Source organism: Emys orbicularis, chromosome 21 (assembly GCF_028017835.1).
Source record: "Emys orbicularis isolate rEmyOrb1 chromosome 21, rEmyOrb1.hap1, whole genome shotgun sequence".
In the NCBI taxonomy this organism is placed as follows: Eukaryota; Metazoa; Chordata; order Testudines; family Emydidae; genus Emys; species Emys orbicularis.
Genome location: NC_088703.1, coordinates 18,845,690 through 18,868,521, shown reverse-complemented (window position 1 = coordinate 18,868,521; position 22,832 = coordinate 18,845,690). Strand labels below are relative to the sequence as shown.

The following is a 22,832-nucleotide window of genomic DNA, read 5'->3' as shown; positions in this document are numbered from 1 at the left end:
TTCCCAGGAACAATATCCAAACACATCTGGCACTTTCTGAAGAGCTAAATAAGAAAGTGCTGCTCTCTCTGGGCATTGTTTTTGCAGTGGAGTCCATACAGGATCCTCTCTGTCAGACGCTTCCAACCTCCAAGAGAGTCCCTGATTTCTGAGAACATTTCCCAATGGTCAAACAAGGAACCTATAGAATCATAATGGAGCTTCACTGACTTTGCACCCCAACAGAAGTACTGGCTGGAATATTGATGAGGGTAAGTGCCCCATGTTGAGGCCTAGGTTAAGTGAAAAAAATACAGTGTTTTCTCCGCACAGCTCAAAACGATGACTCTCATTCATATCTCTCCTCTCTCTCGAGTGTTTTCTCTCTGTTTTCCCTTTTCCATCGACTGTTTAAATTCTCTGATCATGGCGAACTGCAGGTTGTCTTACCCTAAGGCAGTTTATAGAACTGCACCTGTACCCCAGAGTTGAATGATTAGCAACCTCCACTGGGGAAATTCCCACCAATCATATCTAAACCACTGCAGTCTCTGGTCGCTCTGTAGGATAGTGCTGCCTGGTTCGGATCTGGTTTCTTGAGAACAAGCACATTGCTGGGTTTCAATGCAGAACTCCTATTTCTTGCTTTTTGTTTTTTTTTGCACAGACTAATGCTCTTTTTCCCTAGAGGAAGATTTTCCAGGCAGAGGGTGGCTGCCTGCCCCCATTTCCCGAGACATTCCCAGGAACAACAGCCAAACACAGCTAGAGCGTTCTCAATAACTACATAAGAAAGTGCCAGTGCATTTGGACGTTCTTTCTGGAGTTGACTCCTGGGATTCCAACCCTCTTCTTCCTCAAACCTCAAGAGTAAAATCTTTATGAGCAAGTACACAACTTAGGAGCCTACAGATATTTCCACACTGCATTCACAGGATGTGTGATTACAATATATAGATAGCTTTAGTCCTATTTTAACAACTTGTTAATTATCTGGGTTCCAGAATCTAGGGAAATGCAGGGACTAAATTAGAGTTAGGATAATAAAGGGATGGCTTAACTGGAGAGAGAGAGAGATGTGGTGTACTATGTGAGAGGAAGATATGAATGAGATTAAAAGGAAAGTCTATAAAGCCCAGGCCCAGTGGAAGGCCTTCTCCACCTGTGCCTTCCACCTGGCCGTGGTCACCTTGTTCTACACCACGTGCATGTTCAATTATAACCGGCCCAGCTCCGGACACCCCTTGTATGTAGACACCCTGGCTTCTGTTCTCTACAATGTTGTCATGCCCATGCTGAACCCCCTCATATACTGCCTGAGGAACAAGGAGGTAAAGGCAGCTCTGAAACATGCAATAGGGCAAAAAAATTCCTCTCTGAAAACGCGAAAGTCCTAAGGGACAGGGGAATGTCAACACTGGGCCCATCCAAGCCTTGAACCATGTCCCTTTCCCCACTTCATCCCCTTCCTTAATGGACCTTGTGGAGAAGAGAATTGTCTACATTTCCCTTAACACTTGTAGTTGTATCATGATAATGACTAGACTTTGTAGAATTTGATTTTTAATTTGTATAATTTCGATGGAAGCTGCTTTTTAAATCAATATTTATTTATTTAAATGTTCACAGTGGCGGGAAATTATGTGAGTGGTGATCAGCAGCGGGTCAGACAATAACTTCAGGACTGAAGCTGATCTCTTTCTATTAGAGTCCAAACTGCGACCTAATGTGAGAGGCAGATTATCCTCCATCTGCTAATAGACGGCTCCTACACCTCTCTTTGCAGCACCAGGGGCTGGTCCCTGTCATAGACAGGATCCTGGGCTATCGTACTTTGGGTCTGGTCCAGTCTGGCAATGCCTATGATCTTGTGCCTGTTGGTCTAAAGGGTGTGGGAGTGAACTCTTTGTTACTGAAAGTGGTTAGGGGCTTCAGAAACCAAAAATATGGAGTTTAATTAGGCTGGTACTAGGAGACCGAACACAGGAACAGGCATCAGGACTCCTGGATTCTATCCCTGGCTCTGGGAGGACAGTGGGGTCTAATGGTGAAAGTGGGAGGGCTGGGAGTCAGGACTCCTGGGTTCTAACTCTGGGAGGGGAGTGGGGTCTAGTGGGTTAGAGCATAGGACTAGGTATCAGGACTCCAGGGTCCTAATTCCAGTTATGCCACTCATTCTTTGTATGACCCTGGGCAAGTTACTTTCCTTCTCTGGGCCACAGTTTTCCATCTGGAAAATAGAGGGATAATAATATATACAGAGCAACCTCATATGGAATTAATAGATTAGATTTATGCAAAGTTTAATAATTGGTAATAGTTCCGTAGTCAGAGCAAGATTTTAAAACACTGTTACACACACACACACACACACACACACACACACACACACACACACACCATTTTATTAGGATAGTTTCATTGCTGAACTTGTATTTAAAATCCACAAGATTTTCAAATTATATTTATGTCATAAATATACAACCTGTTATAAATACAGGATCTGTCACATGGGATGTTGCTTGTATTTCTTTTTAAGTAAAAATAGTATCATTTATCATTATTTAGAAAGTCAGTGAAAACTGCTGGTTATTTGACATTTGGAAAACACCTTCATTCCCACATATTGAAGAATATTTCTATGTGAAACCTCCCATACACAGGAAAGACTTTGGCTCAGAACTGTGCTGTTTGGATGGGCTCATCCCTGTGGCATCAAATTTTGGAATTTTAACCTCTTTTAACCACCCCAGTCTCTAAATTGCATCCAATTCTAACTTGGATTTGAATCCATACCCCAGTGACTGAAGTTGTTGACTGAGCGGGAGTTAACACCCCATTGAAGAGGATTAATCAACAGTTCAGTTTCACACTCCTTTGATATGGCTGGATAGAGAAAGAGCTATTGTTCCCCTCCTGGCAATAAAGAGCTTTTGGCAACTGCCTCTGGTGATTAAAGACCCCAGGGGAATTAGAACAGAGAAGGCTAGTCTGCTCACAAATTTTTTACCTGTACAGATAGGAAGCTGAAGTCAGGCTGCCATCCTCACCCCAGAGATCCCCAGGAACTTTATCCAAACAACCACACACAGCCATGCACTCATACACAAATATACAGTCAAACACACACAGAATCATGCATTCCCACATGTAGAAACACAGAGTAACACAAACTCACATATATACACAATCAAAGAAACACACAGCCCACAAACACAGGCTTACACAATTAATGTCCAAAGAGTACATGAGCTCTACTCATATACAAACACACAAAAAACAGAGAGACACTCACACACTCAATGTCCAGCCAACGGTATTCAAACACTCAGATACAAACACACAAACATGCACTCTTGTGTGTCTTAATAAGAAAGGGCTTCTCTGTTTATATACTGTCCCTGGAGCAAAATTCATCCCGTGAAACTAGAGTAATAGAATCACAGGACTGGAAGGGACCTCACAAGGTCTTCTAGTCCAGTCCCCTGCACTCCTGGTAGGACTAAGTATTATCTAGACCATACCTGACACTCCAGGTGTTTCTCTAACCTGCTCTTAAAAATCTCCAACGATGGAGATTCCACAACCTCAATAGGCAATTTATTCCAGTGCTTAACAATCCTTACAGTTAGGAAGTTTTTCCTAATGACCCACCTAAACCATCCTTGGTGCAATTTAAGCCCATTGCTTCTTCCCCCATCCTCATCCCAGAATGCCCCAGGAACTATATATAAACAACCACACACAGCCATACTCTCATACACAAATGAGTATATATAAACAATATATATATAAACAACCACACACAGTCAAACACGCAGAGAGACTCATGTACTTCCACATGTAGAAAAACAGGCATGCTTGCTACATAAGGAAATTAACTGGTAGAGCTACAGCAAAACGGTTATGGCTCAATGGGGAGTAGGTCAAGAATTACTCCCCATAAGCTATGATGGTATAACAGTCCATGTGGACCCTCTATGCAGGAACAAAAGTGAAGCAGAGTAATTATTCCAGAATGAAGTTCTTTTTTAGTCAGGAATAGTGTGTCCATGTGAGGAGTTATACCAGCATAATAATTACACTGCTCTACAGCCAAAATGCTTCTGAAATAAATGTAGTCAAACTTTACTAATTCTGGGTCACTCAGAACGAAAATGATGCTTAAAATTGTTGATTGGCTCTAGTTTTCAAGATATGCTATTGGGTCAGTATATACCACCCTTGACTTGGGAATGGCGGAGGATAAGTGAGTTATAAAGGGAAGGGATCTCAATTTAAACCAGAAATGACTAAAATACATCTTTGACTGGATCTATGAATAAATCTATGACTGGGTTTGGACAGTACTTGCTTTTTAGGCAAAACAATGAATGATGCAATCTGAAGCTGGTATTGCGTCATACATGATATGAATTGCATCATGTTATTCCTCGAAGTCATGGATGATGCAATCATAACGAAGCTTACATCACTCTGCTGAACAAATTGCCCTATATCAGCTCCAGAAATCATTCAGTGTCGTGCTCTCTTATTTGTCAGTGTTTGATTTTGCAAAGGGACACATTTCTGTTTAGCCAAAGTGAGCAGAGATGCCTCGTACTTGTGTGAACAGTGCAGATAATTTCTGCTATGTTTGTGGTGAAGTGACTTTTGCATCACAAAAGCGCAGTATAACCACTATGGTTAAGAAAGCCTATCACCTTTATTTTGGCTGCAAAATTGGAGATCAGGACAAGAGGTGGGCCCCACACATATGCTGCAACACTTGTGCAACAAATCTTCGCCCGTGGTTGAACAGGAAAAGGAAATCTATGCCTTTTGCAGTGCCAATGATTTGGAGAGAGCCAACAGATCATACCAGCAAGTGTTACTTCTGCATGGTGCCTCCAGTTGGGAAAGGTGTGTCAAAGAAGAAAAAGTGGACTGTGCATTATCCAAACATTCCATCAGCTATACGCCCAGTACCCCACGGAGAAGGACTGCCGGTTCCTGATGCACCAGAATCATTCTCACTTGAGTCAGACGAGGAAAAGGAGGAAACTTCTGGTCCTGAACCATCAATGTCACAGGACCCACATTTTCTCCCATCCTCCTCCTCCTCTGAACCACACCTCATAACACAAGGTGAACTGAATGACCTTGTCAGGGATTTGGAACTACCCAAGAGTAAGGCAGAGCTGTTGGGCTCCAGACTACAGCAGTGGAATCTCCTGGCAGGTGATGTTAGGGTTTCCATGTTCTGTGACCGTCAAAAGGATCTTGTCCCATTCTTCTTCATGGAAGGTGATCTTGTAGCCTGCAACAACATGGATGGTGTGATGGCAGCCCTCAGCATCGTTCACGATCCAGATGAGTGGAGACTGTTCATTGATTCATCGAAGACGAGTCTTAAAGCTGTTTTACTTCATAATGGCAATGTTTTGCCATCAATTCCAGTTGGTCATGCAGTCCATATGAAGGAAACCTATGACAACATGAAACAACTTTTGAGGTGCATAAACTATGACCAACATCAGTGGCAGCTTTGTGGCGATTTGAAGGTTGTTGCTCTCTTGCTTGGTCTGCAGACTGGATACACAAAGTACTGCTGTTTTCTCTGCGAATGGGATAGTCGTGCAAGAGATTCCCACTACATCAAGAAAGATTGGCCACTCCGACAGTCATTGGAGCCTGGGAGGAAAAGTGTTCAGCATCCGCCACTTGTTCAATCAAGGAAGATTTTGTTACCACCCTTACACATCAAGCTGGGTCTGATGAAGAACTTTGTCAAGGCCATTGACAAAACACAAGCAGCTTGCAAGTACCTCCGTGGAAAATTTCCAAGGTTAAGTGAAGCTAAGATAAAGGAAGGTGTCTTTGTTGGTCCTCAGATTCGTGAACTTCTTCGAGATGATGCATTTGACCATGCACTGCGTGGCAAGGAAAAGACGGCATGGAAAGCCTTCCAGTTAGTGGCAATAAATTTTCTCGGAAACAACAAGGCAGACAACTACAGGTTGTTGGTGGAAAATCTCCTCAAGGCATACAAAAGCCTTGGTTGCAACATGTCACTAAAGATACATTTTTTTTGCACTCTCATCTAGATTTTTTTTTCCACCGAACTGCGGAGCAGTGAGCGACGAGCACGGCGAGCGATTTCACCAGGACATTGCAACAATGGAGAAACGCTATCAGGGCAAATGGAGCCCATCAATGCTTGCAGACTATTGCTGGACAGTGACAAGAGATGCTCCATTTAATGAATACAAGAGACAAGCCAAGAAGCGCCGAGTAGACACTGAATAGGACTAAACTATGTACATAATAGTTTTTTGCCTTTTGTTTCATAATAAATTTTATTTATATAACCCTTTTGCTGATTTTTAAAGTGTTACATAAACAGGACAGTTGAAATATTATCATGTAAAGCAACCATAAACACATGAAAAGACCTAGGTTTACAATTTATGATTAAAACTCTACTATCTACACAATATACATAGACATAAAATGTAAAAACTTAAATATCTTAGAAACAGTAGCCAATCAGTTGTTTTAATTGTCATATTTGAATTCAGCACATCAAAATACATAATAAATAGCACATTTTATCTCTGAAGCAGACGACTTCTCAAAAATTGTAGACCAGTGTTATTCCACTTTAGTTTTGCTGGCCGATTTTCCTTCATAGATAGGCACTTACACTCCTTAGACTGCAGAGTTAGGTCAATGCAAGGCAGCTTACATTGACCTAGCTATGGAATTGTCTACACTTAAATTTTGCTGCCACTGACGTAATTGCCCAGCTACACTGATTTAATAACTCCACCTCCATGAGCGGCATCGAGTCAAGGTTGATGTAGTGAGGTTGACACATAGTGTTGGTGTAGACACTGCATTGCTTATGTTGACTATTACTGGCTTTCAAGAGTCTTCCCCACACTGACAGTGCAATGGATACAGGAGCTTCTGGTGATGACATACACCACTGACACAAGGAGCAAAGTGTTGACACACAAAAGCGATGTAATTACTGCAGTGGTTGTATGCTGATGCAAGTTAGGTTGACTTAATTTTGTAGGCAGCAGGTTTAAAACAAACAAAAGGAAATATTTCTTCACACAATGCACAGTTAACCTGTGGAACTCTTTGTCAGAGGATGTTGTGAAGGCCAAGACTATAACAGGGTTCAAAAAGAGCTAGATACATTCATGGAGGATAGGTCCATCCATGGCTTTTAGACAGGATGGGCAGAGATGGTGTCCCTAGCCTGTGTTTGCCAGAATCTGGGAATGGGTGACAGGGGATGGGTTACTTGATGATTACCTGTTTTGTTCATTCCCTCTGAGGCACCTGGCATGCATTGGCCAGTGTCGGAAGACAGTTTAATGGGCTAGATGGACCTTTGGTCTGACCCAGTATGGCCGTTCTTATGTAATGTAGACCTGGCCTCAGTCCCTTTGGAGTGTTTGAAAAGAGCTCTTCTCCCAGCCTGGTGTTTATCCCTTTGATGTATTTTCAGAGAAGAATCAGATCCTCTCTCAGCTTTCTGCAAATTTTATAAAACGTTATTGCTTTTTAAACACATTTATATATGCATCCTTTCATTGCTGAACTCTCATGTTAGGCATGTAAGTGTCCTTAGCCTCTGTTCGTCAGAGGATGGAGATGGATGGCAGAAGAGAGATCACTTGATCATTGCCTGTTAGGTTCACTCCCTCTGGGGCACCTGGCATTGGCCACTGTCGGTAGACAGATACTGGGCTAGATGGACCTTTGGTCTGACCCAGTACGGCCTTTCTTATGTTCTTCTTATGTTCTTATGTTCTCATTTTGCATTTGTCTGTATTTCTTTTTAATTAACAATTTTTATTATAGTTTTGTAGAAAACTAAGTCAATGAAAACTGCAAGTGCATTTGGCAATTTGGCTTTCATCTTCACACATCAGTATGAAATCTACATACACAGAAAAGACTGTGGCTCAACACTTTGCTGTTGAGATAGGTTTCTCCTTATGCCATCACATTTTGGACTCTTCCCCATTGCAGGATTTAAATTGAATTTGCATCCAGTTCTAACATGGATTGGAGTCTAATCCCCAGTGATGGAATGAGCTGGTTGAGAGGGAGTTAGCACCCCATTGAAGGTTAACCAGCAGTTCAATTTCACACCCCTTTGACCTGGCTGGCTATGCCAAGCAACGAAGAGCATGTGGCTACTTCCTCTGCTGAATAAAGACCTAAAGGGAGACATACTGACCAGAACAGGTCTACACACAGATTTTGTACAATTGCAAATCAGAAGGTGATGTCAGTCTGCCAGTGCAAACCCAGAGATTCCCAAGAACTATACCCAAACAACAACACACATGCACGTGCGTACACACACGCATTCATATAAACATTCACACACAAACTCCACAAACCACACACTCACAGATCCTAATAAGGACACTCTTAGTGTCTAAATAATACAGGTGTGACACTCTGTACCTCAAAGTAGCACCCTGGAACCTCCATATTCACCACTATGATATGATTATGATATGTTTTGCACAATGCATGCCTTGTGAGGTATCATTTGAAGTCTTGATCTGTTGAACAATAATAACCTGTTGTATGTGCTCTCATTGTTTGTAAAGTTATTAAGTATTATTATATGTGTTACTGAAATATGTTCTGAGGCTGGGAACAGCCACAACCAGCCTTTCAGTTACAACAAAACAATAGCCATCAATATCCACATGGGCATTAATGGCTCATTGTCACGGAGTCCCCGGGTGATGCTCTGGAACTGCTCCCCACAAAGCCAGTCAGGACTTTGGGGAGCCTCCTCTCCCTTGGAGCAGACTGTCTTCAGGGCAAGAAGCTCATACGTCTTCACCTCATGGGTCTCTCCTGGGAGCATTCAGCATATGCCCCTCCATGTGCTTCCCACAGCGAGTCCGCCCAGGCGGGGTCCTGGGGAAGCCAGAAGACCTGCACGCACCCCCACTTTGCAGTCAGACATGACTCTCAGCCAGCCAGTAAAACAGAGGTTTATTAGATGACAGGAACACGGTCTAAAACAGAGCTTGTAGGTACGGCGGCGAACGGGACCCCTCGGCCGGGTTCATTTTGGGGTTCAGAGAGCCAGACACCCACGTCTGCCCTCACTCCTCATCCCCAGCCAGCTCCAACTCTCCAACCCCCTCCAGCCCCTCCTTCTCTCGGCTTTGTCTCTTTCCTGGGCCAGGAGGTCACCTGATCTCTTTGTTCACCTTTAGCTATTTCCTTGCAGGGGGGGAATGGGCCCTGGCCATTTGTTGCCAGGGAGACAGAGTGTCAGTGATTTATGCACACTGGCCTTTCCCCACCACCTAGAGACTTAAGAAATGCATAGGGGAAACTGAGGCACCCACACAGTATTCAGAGGAAACATTAAGAACAGTCCCACTCATCAACACACACACAACCCACTATCCCAGAGACTTCTGGGTGGAGGCACATAATCCATGGGGACAGAGTAACCCACGTCACAGGAAAGATCTTTTCAGTGAGCTGGAGGAAAGTATAAAAGAGAGACAGTGGCATCATCACTGCACCCCGGGAACCCCGTCACAACAGTGATGCTTGGTTTGGGCTCCGTTCCTTGAGAAATATTCACTTAACTAAAGCAGAACTACCGGTAAGGTACAGACACTCACATACACATCAACACACAGCAACGCACGCTCCTATACACAACATGTAGTGAAACGCCTACAAACATGCCTTCGTACCCAAACACAGTCTCTCCTGGACACGCTAACAGTGACTCAAACACACAGCCATGGGCAGATTCACACACACAATCACATGGACAGAAACACAAACATAAACAAACAAACACACACATACACACAAAGGGCTTCTCCACACTTACAAGTTTGCAGCCTTGACAACAAGACCTTCTGCCACTCAAGCTTATTCCCATTATGGGCTTTAGCCCGAAATTCTGCTTCTGAGGTGGTTTTGTCCTTATGCCCATTCCATTTTGGACTCTTATCCCCCTTCTCCATTAAAGGACTGGTCTAAACCATATACTGGCATGGCTACATCGGAGAGGGCTGTCCTTCTTTTATAGCTCTGTCAGTATAAGCTGTAGAGTAGATGCATTTATACCAGTCCTACCCATTTACAGCTAAACCAGCCTTAAACATGGGGCCACGCCGAGGCCTGGTGTTATGGTTTGCTCTGTGTCTGAGATAATGTAGTGTAGACATTATTACAGTAATGGAGCGGTTCTTCTGTCACTGTCGTAAATACACCTCCTGGAGAGGCGATAAGATCAGTCGATGAAAGAACTGTTCCTTAGACCTAGTGTTGGCTACACTGGGGCTCAGGTCAGCCTAACTGTGTCTCTCAGGGGTGTGAATTGGTCGCTGTAGCTATCTCTCGAGTAAACTGGGCCAGCAGAATAACTATGATGCCATTACAAGCTGTGTCTGCATTAGGAGTATTTGCCTGTGTAGCTGTACCAGCAAACTTTCCTAGTGCAGACAAGTCCTCAGTCTGTAAAATGTGTCCTTTTCGAGTGTGGGGTTCAGTCTAAGCCAGCAGGGATGGAATGGGGGAGCTGGTGGGGAGTTGACACCCCAGTGAAGTGATTGGGGTCTTAGAGGGGTCCGTGCTCTTACTGCTGCTGTTTTCCGGTGGAGAACATTATTGCAGAAGCAGAGCAGAGCGGCCTGGTGTTGAAGGCTGGTAGATGTGTAAACGTACAGCAATCTATACACAGAGCACAGAACAGGACCCCAAATTCCTAACCACATGGCTTCTCTCTCTGCTGCCTTTGCAACCAAGCCGCTAGTCCTGTATCAGCAACATCCCGGCGGATGAGGCTAATGTCATATAGGCTTAAATCAAATGTAACTCAATTACTCTTGCACCAGCATAAATTGGTGCAACATGGCCTATAGATGCATGGAATGCAGCATGCCAACACAAACATGAAAACAATTGCACATACACACACATGCCCAAACAGACAAACAGAGGGAACCAGAAAACCACCCCAGTCCAGCAGGCAGATAGAGTCACCAAAAAATGTGCTCAGGTACGCATGATGCTCTAGTGCAGAAACATATACACTCGCACACAGAATCAAGGACACACTTGCATGAATAGACACTAAAATACCACACAGAGATGTGTATGGCCTTCTGCTATCACATTTTTCGACTCTCAACCCCATTCCCCAGCTCAGTAGCTAAACTATATTAAGTTCTAGCATGGATATGAGTCTACAGCCTCATGGCCAGGCTGGGGGAGAGGAAGGCTAAAAACCCAGTGAGCTGGAATAGCCCCTGTTGGAGTCTGGTTTATGTCAAAAAGTCCAGAAGTGTGTGCCCAGAGCCCAGAACAGGACCCCACATTCCTATCCACATGGCTTCTCTTTCTGCTGCCTTTGAAAACCATTTGCTAGCCCCAACCCATAAGGTTCTCTGTGGGTGAGGCTTGTGTCCATTCAAAGTGGGGGTTTTCTTGGACGTTTGCAATATCAGCTGATTTAATCACCAGCTCAGCCTGATGCTCCTTTGATGTGCCTGGCTATTGTTCCCTGCAAATCCATGAATACCATGTGGCGACTCCCTCTGATGATTAAAGGGTGGGGAATGACTTGGGAGGGAGACACTGGCCCCAGCATATAAGAGAGGCTGGGAAGGCTCAAGGCCAGGAGACACTACAAGCCCTGGGAGAGACTGTGCCTTTGAGGCCCAGCTTTGCCAGAGCCCCTGACAAAATGATGCTTTGCCTGGAGATATCTCAGCCAGCCTGGACCTGGGGAGAATGAGACTCACACTGATGGGTAAGTCCTGCTCTGCTTTGCAGACCTGACACTTGATTTTTTGAACCATAGCAGCATCATTTGGGTAAAAACACAGGTGCTTCTCCTGGGAAAAGGAAGCCACAGGACACATTTAGTTATCTGCTGTTGGCCACTGTAAGCAGGAAATTAGACTAGAGGGACCATAGATCTGTTTGTGTCTGGTAATTCCTAGTCCCAATCTTTTTTCTCAGCATCTCTCTCCTTATATCTCACTCATCTTTCTTTGTCTTTTGCTTTCTCTCCATCCAGCCTTCTGCCTGTCCACCTTTCACTCTTTCCCTGTCTGTTTCTCTGACCGTTTTGCTCCATGTGTTTAGCAATAGTTTTTAAATGGAAGGTGCTGCTTAGTTTGGATCTCGTTGATAGAGACAAACTTCAAAGCACATTGCTCGGTTTTCCAGGTGAGATCCTCCATTTAGTGGCTTCTACTGAAAATTGCCCTGGCAAATAATTTTTCTACATTTGATAGAAAAGCCAGTACAGGAGGTCACCTTTCCCAAAGAAGTATGTTTAAGCCAGACTGGAAGTACATTAGTTCTATACTTGTGTCTATGTGTAGAATATTTTCTTCTTGGGTTTCCTTTCAAAATCAGAGACATTTTCATTCTCTCTCTCTTTCTTTTCACTCTCTCACTCTCCCTCTTCCCCTGTGCCCCAGGAGGCGCTCTGGTTTCAGAAAACTTTTCCCATTCATGAGAAGTCATATGCAAAGTATCCAAATGGTTCATCACTTACCTACCGCCCCAACAGGAGCACTTGCTGGAATATTGAGAAAGGTAAGTGCTCCTCTGTTGAGGCATAGGTAAAGTGAAAAAAATACATCATTTTCTCTGCACAACATACAACGGAGACTCTCATTCATATGTTTCCTCTTTCTCTGTTTTTTCTCTCACTGTTCCCTTTTCCATTGACTGTATGTTTAAATTCAGTGATGATTGTGAATTGCAGGTAGTCTTATCCAAAGACAAGTTGAACTGTACCTGAATTCCAGCATTGAAAGATTAATAGCCACCACTGGGAAAATTCCCACCAATCATATCTAAGCCACTGCACTTTTTGGTCTTTCTGTAGGATAGTGCTGCCTGGTTTGGATCTGGTTTCTTGAGAGAACAAGCACATTGCTGGGTTTCAATGCAGAACTCTGTTTTCTGTTTTTTTGCACAGACTAATGCTCTTTTTCTCTAGAGGAAGATTTCCCAGGCAGAGGCAGGTTGGCTGCCACCAGAAAAGGGGTTCCAAAGAGGATGGATCTAGACTGTTCTCAGTGGTACCAGATGACAGGACAAGGAGTAATGGTCTCAAGTTGCAGTGGGGGAGGTTTAGGTTGGATATTAGGAAAAACTTTTTCACTTTGAGGGTGGTGAAGCACTGGAATGGGTTACCTAGGGAGGTGGTGGAATCTCCTTCCTTAGAGATTTTTAAGGTCAGGCTTGATAAGCTCTGGCTGGGATGATTTCGTTGGGAATTGGTCCTGCTTTGAGCAGGGGGTTGGACTAAATGACCTCCTGAGGTCCCTTCCAACCCTGATATTCTATGATTCTATGATTTCCCCAGACTTTCCCTGGAACAATATCCAAACACAGCTGAAGCTTTCTGAATAACTAAATAAGAAAGTGTCAGTGTGTTTGGACATTGTTTCTGGAGTTGACTCCTTCAGGGATTCCACCCCTCACCTTCCTTCAATCTCCAGGAGAATTTCTGGTCTCTGAGAACTTTTCCCATTGGTGAGTCATAAAATCCAAACCATCTGAATGAATCATCACTGCCCTACCGCCCCAACGGAAGCACTTGCTGGAATATTAAGAAAGAAATTGCTTCCCTCTGAGGCGTAGGTCAAGTGAGTATATACAGTCTTTTCTCCACATAGCACAAAAAAAGGACTCTGATTCACATGCTCCCTATCTTTCTCAGGTGTTTTCTCTCTCTTGTTTTCCCTTTTTCAATGACTCTTTGTTTTAATTCAATGATCATTGTAAATTGCAGATAGTCATATCCTGAGACAGCATAACGTCCTGGACCTGTACTCCAGCTTCAAATGACTAGCAAACTCCCCTTGGGAAATTCCCACCAACAATATGTAAAGCACTGCACTGTCTGGTCATTGTGAAGGATAGTACTGCTTGGTTTGGATCTGTTTCTTGAGACAACAAGCACACTGCTGGGTGTCCATGGCTAACTCCTCCTTTGGTTTGCATTGGTTTATGCTTTCTTTTTCTAGAAGAGTGACCTGGATATGGCTGGCTGGAAGCCACTATTTCCCCCCATCCCCTCCAAAAAATTCCCAGGAACAATATCCAAACACAGCTGGCACTCCTCTGGAGAGCTGAATAAGAAACTGCTGCTCTGTCTGGGCATTGTTTCTGCACTGGAGTCCATATGGGATCTTATCAAATGGATTCTTCAAAGCTCCAGGAAAGTTCTTTATTTCTGAGAACATTTCCCAATGGTCAGAAGAGGAACCCACAGAATCACAATGGAGCTTCACTGACTTTGCACCCCAGCAGGAGCACTGGCTGGAACATTGACAAGGGTAAGTGCTCTCCTGCTGAGGCACTGGTTAAGTGAAAAAAAAAATCCAGTGTTTTCTCTGCACAGCACAAAAGGATGAGGCTCATTCATATATTTCCTCTCTCTTGAGGGTTTTCTCGCTGTTTTCCTTTTTTCCATTGACTGTTTAAATTCAATGATCAGTGTGAACTACAAGTAGTCCTACCCAAAGACAGGGTAAAGAAGTGCACCTCTACTCCAGTGTTGACTGAATAGCAACCATCACTGGGGAAATTCCAACCAACCATATCAAACCACTGCACTCTTTGGTCGTTCTGTAGGATAGTGCTTCCTGGTTTGGATCTGGTTTCTTGAGAGAACAAGCACATTGCTGGGTTTCAATGCAGAACTCTCGTTTGTGGGTTTGGGGTTTGGTTTTTGGCACAGACTAATGCTGTTTATCCCTAGAGAAAGGTTTCACAGGTAGAGGCTGGCTGGCTCCCACCATTTCCCCAGACATTCCCAGGAACTATAGCCAAACACAAGTGGGGCTTTCTGAATATAAGAAAGTGCCAATGTGTTTGGATGTTCTTCCTGGAGTTGAGTCCTGGAATTCCACCCCAACTTCCAGGGGAATTTCTGGACTCTCAGAACTTTTCCTAAATGTCCAAACCAACCAAATGGACCATCACTGACCTACCACCCCAATGGGAGCACTTGCTGGAATATTGAGAAAAGTAAGTGCTCCCCTGTTGAGGCATAGGTCTAGTGAAAAAATCCATCATTGTCTCCATACACCCCAAATCCACAAGGCTTCTTAATATGATTTCAGGCTCTGTCTTGCTCTTGGGTTTCCTCTTCTCAATCACTGATTGTTTCTCCACACAGCACAAAATGATGATGCTCATTCATATTTTTCCTCTTGAACTCTCTCTCTTGTGTTTTCTGTCTCTGTTGCCCTTTCCATTGACTGTTTGTTTAAATTCAGTGACCGTTGTGAAATACAGGTAATCTTACCCAAAAACAGGATAAAGAACTGAACTCCACCTTTGAATGATTAGCAACCACCACTGGGAAAATTCCCACTAATCATATCTAAACCACTGCACTCTCTGGTTGTTCTGTAGGATAGTGCTGCCTGGTTTAGATCTGGTTTCTTGAGAGAACAAGCACATTGCTGGGTTTCAAGGCAGAACTCCAATTTGTTGGTTTTTCTTTTTGGGCACAGACTAATGCTCGTTTTCTCTAGAGGACAATTTCCCAGGCAGAGGCTGGTTGGCTGCCACCATTTCCCCAGACTTTCCCTGGAACAATATCCAAACACAGCTGAAGCTTTCTGAATAACCAAATAAGAAAGTGTCAGTGTGTTTGGACATTGTTTCTGGAGTTGACTCCTTCAGGGATTCCACCCCTCGCCTTCCTCCAACCTCCAGAAGAATCTCTGGTCTCTGAGAACTTTTCCTATGGTATGAATGGACCATCGCTGACCTACTGCCCCAACGGGAGCACTTGTTGTAATATTGAGAAAGGTAAGTGCTCCCCTGTTGACTTATCGGTCAAGTGAAAAAACTACAGAATTTTCTCCACACAGCATCAATCCGCAGTGCCTATTTCTATGTTTTCAGGCTCTGTCTTGCTCTAGGTTTCTTATTCTCCAATCACTGAGAATGTAAATGCAATAATCATTGTGAACTGCAGGCTGTCTCAGTCAAAGATATGACAAAGAACTGCACCTGACCTAGAGCACCAAATGCGGCACAACCTCAAAATAGGAAATTCTAACCCATCCTCTCTGAACTGCACCACTTTCTGGTTGTTCTGTAGGATAATGCTGTCTGGTTTGGATCTGGTTACTTGAGAAAATGAGCACATTGATGGGTTTCAATGGTGAACTCCAAATTATGTTTTGTTTCACACAGGTTAATGCTTTCTTTTCCTAGAAGAATTGTCTCCTGGATGTGGCTGGCTTGCAGCCACCCTTCCCCCGCCAAATTCCCAGGAACAATCTCCAAACAGAGCTGGCACTCTCTGAAGAGCTGAATAAGAAAGTGCTGCTCTGTCTGGGCATTGTTTCTGCAGTGGAGTCCATACAGGGTCCTGTCCATCAGATGCTTCAAACCTCCAAGAGATTCCCTGATTTCTGAGAACATTTCCCTATGGTCCAAAGAGGAACCCACAGAATCACAATGGAGATTCACTGACTTGCACCCCAACAGGAGCACTGGCTGGAAAATTTACAAGAGTAAGTGCTCCCCTGTTGAGGAATAGATCAAGTGAAAAAATACAGCGTTTTCTTCACACAGCACAATGGTGACTCTCATTCATATGTTTCCTCTCTCTCAACTCTTCCCTCACTGTATTCCTTTTCCATCAACAGTTTAAGTTCAATGATCATTGGGAACTGCAGGTACTCTTGCCCTTAGAGACTCCTCATGGATTTCCACCCCTCACCTTCCACCAATCTCCAGGAGAATCTGTGATCTCCGAGAACTTTTCCTATTGGTGAGAAGTCAAATCCAAACCATCCAAATGGACCATCACTGACCTACCGCCCAAATGGGAGCACTTGCTGGAATATTGAGAAAGGTAAGTGCTCCCCTTTTGAGCCATTGGTTATGTGAAAAACCGCAGCATTGTATCCACACAGCACCAAACCACAAGGCTTAATTGTATGTTTTCAGTTTCTGACTCGCTCTCAGTATCTTCTTCTCCAATCACTGATTGTTTAAATGCAATGATCCTTGTGAACTGCAGGCTGTCTCACTCTAAGATATGACAAAGAATTGCACCTGGCTTCCAGCGCTGAATGCGGAGCAACCTCAAAATAGGAAATGCTTCCAACATCCAAGAGAGTCCCAAAATAGGAAATTCTAACTAATTATGTCATCAGCACAGCACTCTCTGGTCCTCTGTGGGACAGTGCTGCCTGGCTATGATCTCATTTCTTGTGAAACATAAGCACATTGCTGGTGTCCATGGAGAACTCCTCCTTTCGTTTTGCATTGGTTAATGCTTTTGTTTCCCAGAGTAATGTTCACCTGTTCCTGGCTGGGTAGAAGCCACAGTTTCCCCCCCAAATTCCCAGGAACAATATCCAAACATAGCTGGCACTCTCTGAAGAGCTAAATAAGAAAGTGCTGCTCTGGTTGGACTTTGTTTCTACAGTGGAGTCCATACGGGATCCTGCTTACAACGTCCAAGAGAGTCCCTGGTTCCTGTGAGCATTTCCCAATGGTCAGAAGAAGAATTCACAGAATCACAATGGAGCTTCACTGACTTTGCACCCCAACAGGAGCACTGGCTGGAATATTGACGAGGGTAAGCACTCTCCTGTTCAGGGATTAGTTAAGGGAAAAAAATACAGCATTTTATCTGCGCAGCACAAAACAATGACAGTCATTCATATATTTCTCTCACTCTCTCTCTCTCATGTTTTTTCTCTCTTTTCCCTTCTTTGTTATCTGATTGTGAACTGCAGGTAGTCTGAGTCTAAAACAGGATAAAGAACTGCACCTCTACTCCCGCGTTGCAGGATTAGGAACCTCCATAAGGGAAATTCCCACCAATCATAGATAACCCACTGCACTCTCTGGTCGCTCTGTAGGATAGTGCTGCCTGGTTCGGATCTGGTTTCTTGAGAGAACAACCACATTGCTGGGTTTCAATGCAGAACTCCGATTTGTGGGGAGGGAGGCGGTTGTTTTTGTGGGGTTTTTTGTGTGTTATTTTTTTTTTTGCACAGACTTATGCACTTTTTCCCTAGAGGAAGATTTCCCAGGCAGCGGCTGGCTGGCTCCCGCCACTTCCCCCAGAGATTCCCAAGAAGAATAGCCAAGCACAGATGGGGCTTTCTGAGTAACTCTATAAGAAAGTGCCAATGTGTTTGGACGTTCTTTCTGGAGTTGACTCCTTCGGGGATTACACCTCTCGTGTTGCTCCAACCTACACAAGAATCTCTGGTTTCTTCTGAGAAATATTTGCTATTGGTGAGTAGTCAAATCCAAACCATCTGAATGAACCATCACTGCCCTATCACCCCAACAGGAGCACTTCCTGGAATGTCAAGAAAGGAAAGTGCTCTTCTGTTAAGGCATATGTTAAGTGAGTAAATACAGGATTTTCTCCACAGAGCACAAAGCCAGGATTCTCATTCATATGTTTCCTATCTCTCTCTCTGTTTTCTCTCTCTGTTTTCTGTTTTCCCTCAACTCTTATGTTTAAATTGAATGATCATTGTAAACTGCAGGTAGTCATGGCCTAAGACAGGAAAAAGAACTGCACCTGTCCTCCAGCATCAAGTGACTCACAACCGCTACTGGGGAAATTCCCATCGATCATATTTATACCACTGCACTCTCCAGTCATTGTTAAGCATAGTACTGCTTTGTTTAGATCTGGTTTCTTGAGGGAACAAGCACATTGCTGGGTGTCCATGGTGAACCCCTCCTTTGCTGTGCATTGCTTTCTTGTTCTAAAAGTACATTGACTTGGAAAATTCCCAGGAACAGTATCCAAACACATCTGGCACTCTCTGAAGAGCTATAGAAGAAAATGAAGCGCTGTCCGGGCACTGTTTCTGCGGTGGAGTCCGTCAGATGCTTCAAACCTCCAAGAGAGTCTCTGATTTCAGAGAATGTTTCCCTATGGTCAGAAGAGGAACCCACAGAATGTCAATGGAGCTTCATTGACTTTGCACCCCAACAGGATCACTGGCTGGAATATTTACAAGAGTAAGTGCTCCCCTGTTGAGGCCTAGGTCATGTGATAAAACGCAGCATTTTCTCCGCACAGCACAATGGTGACTCTCACTCATACGTTTCCTCTCTCTCAACTCTCCCCTCACTGTATTCCTTTTCCATCGATAGTTTAAGTTCAATGATCATTGGGAACTGCAGGTACTCTTACCCTTAGAGACTCCTTATGGGTTTCCACCCCTCACCTTCCTCCAGCCTCCAGGAGAAGTCAAATCCAATCCATCCGAATGGACCATCACTGCCCTACCGCCCCAAGGGGAGCACTTGCTGGAATATTGAGAAAGGTAAGTGCTCCCCTGTTGAGGCATAAGTCAAGTGAAAAAGTACAGCGTGTTCTCCCTCCTCCCCCCACTGCCCAGCGCAAATCCACAAAACTAACTTTCAGGCTCTGTCTTGCTCTCAGTATTGTCTTCTCCAATCATTAATTGTTTAAATGCAATGATCATTGTGAACTGCAGGCTGTCTCACTCAAAGGTATGAGAAAGAACTGCACCTGGCCTCCAGTGCTGCATGTGGAGTAACCTCAAAATAGGAAATCCTAGTGAAAAATCATGTCATCACCACAGCACTCTCTGCTCGCTCTGTAGGACAGTGCTGCCTGGTTTGAATGTGGTTTTTGTGAAACACAAGCACATTGCTGGGTCTCCATGGACAACTCCTCCTTTTGTTTTGCACAGGCTAATGTTGTCTTTTCCTAGAGAAATCTTCACCAGGATGTGTCTGGCTGGCAACCACCATTTCCCTCCAAAATTCCCAGGAACAATATCCAAACACAGCTGGCACTCTCTGGAGAGCTACAGAAGAAAATGCTGCTCTGTTTGGGCATTGTTTGGGCTGTGGAGTCCTTACGGGATCTTATGAAATGGATTCCTCAAACCTCCGGGAGAGTCCCTTATTTCTATGAACATTTCCCAAGCGTCAGAAGAGGAATCCACAGAACTGCAATGGAGATTGGCTGACTTTGCACCCCAACGGGAGCACTTGCTGGAATATTGACGGGGTAAGTGCTCTCCTGTTGAGCCATTGGTTAAGTGAAAAAAATACAGTGTTTTCTCTGCACAGTACAAAACAGTGACTCTCATTTTTTCTCACTGTTCCCTTTGCCATCAACTTTATGTTTAAATTCAGTGACCATTGTGAATTGCAGTTAGTCTTATCCAAAGACAAGTTGAACAACTGCACCTGAACTCCAGCGTAGAATGATCAGCAATCTCCACTGGGGGAATTCCCACCAATCATATCTAAACCACTGCACTCTCTGGTCTTTCTGTGGGATAGTGCTGCCTGGTTTAGATCTGGTTTCTTGAGAGAACAAGCACATTGCTGGGTTTCAAGGCAGAACTCCAATTTGTTGGTTTCTTTTTTTATGCACAGACTAATGCTCTTTTTCTCCAGAGGATGATTTCCCAGGCAGAGGCTGGCTTTCTGTCACCATTTCCCCAGACATTACCATGAACAATAGCCAAACACAGCTGGAATTTTCTGAATAACTCAATAAGAAAGTGCCAGTGTGTTTGGACATTGTTTCTGGAGGTGATTTCTTAAGAGATTCCACCCCTCGCCTTCCTCCAACTTCCAGGAGAATCTCTGGTCTCTGAGAACTTTCCCTATTGGTAAGAAGATAAAAATCCAAACCATCCAAATGGACCATCACTGACCTACCACCCAAATGGGAGCACTTGCTGGAATATTGGGAGCAGTAAGAGCTCCCCTTTTGAGGCATTGGTCATGTGAAAAACTGTAGCATTGTCTCTACACAGCACCAATCCACAAGGCTTAATTGTATGTTTTCAGGTTCTGTCTGACTCTTGGTTTCCTCTTCTCCAGGCTGTGTCACTCAAAGATATGACACAGAACTGCACCTGGCCTCCAGCGCTGAATTCAGAGCAACCACAAAATAGGAAATCCTAGCAAATCATGTCATAACCACAGCACTCTCTGCTCGCTCTGTAGGACAGTGCTGCCTGGTCTAGATGTGGTTTTTGTGAAACACAAGCACATTGATGGGTCTCCCTGGACAACTCCTCCTTTTGTTTTTCAGAGGCTAATACTTTCTTTTCCTAGAGGAATGTTCACCTGTGTCATGGCTGGCTGGAAGACACAGATTACCCCAAAATTCCAGAAACACTATCCAAACACAGCTGGCACTCTCTGAGGAGCTAAAGAAGAAAGGGGTGCTCTGTCTGGGCATTGGTCCTACAGTGGAGTCCATACAGGATCCACTCCGTCGGATATGTCCAACCTCCAAGAGAGTCCCTGATTTCTGAGAACATCTCCCAATGGTCAGAAGAGGAACCCACAGAATCACAATGGAGCTTCGCTGACTTTGCACCCCAGCAGGAGCACTGGCTGGAATATTGACAATGCTAAGTGCTCTCCTGCTGAGGCCTAGGTTAAGTGAAAAAAAATACAGAATTTTCTCTGTGAAGCACAAAATGGTGACACTCATTCATATGTTTCCACTGTTTACATTCAGTGACCATTGTGAATTGCAGGTGGTCTTACCCAAAAAACAGGATAAAGAACTGCGCCTGTACTCCAGCTTTGAATGATTACCAACTTCCATTAGGGAAATTTCCAGCAATCATATCTAAACCACTGCACTCTCCGGTCATTCTTAAAGGATAGTGCAGCCTGGTTTGGGTCTGATTTCGTGAGAGAACAAGCACATTGCTCGGTTTCAATGCAGAACTCCGATTTGTGGGGGGTGGTTGATTTGTTGTTGTTTTATATTTTGTTTGGTTTTTTTGCACAGACTAATGCTCTTTTTCCCTAGAGGAAGATTTCCCAGGCAGGGGCTCTCCGGCTCCCACCATTTCCCCCAGACATTCCCAGGAAGAATAGCCAAGCACAGATGGTGCTTTCTGAGTAACTATATAAAAAAGTGCCAATGTTTTTGGACGTTCTTTCTGGTGTTGGCTCCTTCTGGGATTCCACCCCTCACATTGCTCCAACCTACATGAGAATTTCTGGTTTCTGAGAAATATTTCCTACTGGTGAATAATCAAATCCAAACCATCCACCCCAACGGGAGCACTTGCTGGAATATTGAGAAAGGAAAGTTCTCCCCTGTTGAGGCATATGTTAAATGAATAAATACAGCGCTGTCTTCACATAGCACAAAACGAAGACTCTCATTTCCTATCTCTCTCGAGTGTTTTCTCGCTCTGTTTTCCCTTTTTCATTGACTCTTATGTTTAAATTGAATGATCATTGTAAACTGCATGTAGTCATACCCTAAGACAGGATAAAGACCTGCACCTGTACCCCAGTGTTGAATGATTAGCAACCTCCGCTGGGGAAATTCCTACCAATCATATCTAAACCACTGCACGCGCCAGCCGTTCTGTATGAGGGTGCTGCCTGTTTTGGATGTGGTTTCTTGAGAGAAGAAGCACATTGCTGGGTGTCCATGGTGAACCCCTCTTTTGGTTTTCATTGCTTTCTTTTTCTAGAAGAACATTGACCTAGATGTGCCTGGCTGGCAGCCAAAATTTCCTTGCAAAATTCCCAGGAACAGTATCCAAACACAGCTGGCACTCTCTGTATGAGCTAAATAAGAGAGTGCTGCTCTGTCTGGGCATTGTTTCTGCAGTGGAGTCCCTGTAGGGTCCTATCCGTCGGATGCTTCAAACCTCCAAGAGAGTCCCTGATTTCTGAGAACATTTCCCAATGGTCAGAAGAGGAACCCACAGAATCGCAATGGAGCTTCGCTGACCTTGCACCCCAACAGGAGCACTGGCTGGACTATTGACAAGAGTAAGTGCTCCCCTGTTGAG

General features: G+C 44.2%; 1 protein-coding gene across 1 annotated transcript in view; it reads left to right on the top strand.

The window, feature by feature from the left end:
- Positions 1 to 1,082: 1,082 nt before the first annotated feature.
- LOC135893058 (olfactory receptor 5V1-like) overlaps positions 1,083 to 22,832 on the top strand; it is a 34,809-nt gene continuing 13,059 nt past the window's right edge. Inside the window, exons 1-3 of the mRNA XM_065420848.1 lie at positions 1,083 to 1,310; positions 12,471 to 12,588; positions 15,700 to 15,828. Coding sequence (XP_065276920.1) covers positions 1,083 to 1,310; positions 12,471 to 12,588; positions 15,700 to 15,828 — 475 coding nt within the window. The remainder of the gene's footprint in view (positions 1,311 to 12,470; positions 12,589 to 15,699; positions 15,829 to 22,832) is intronic.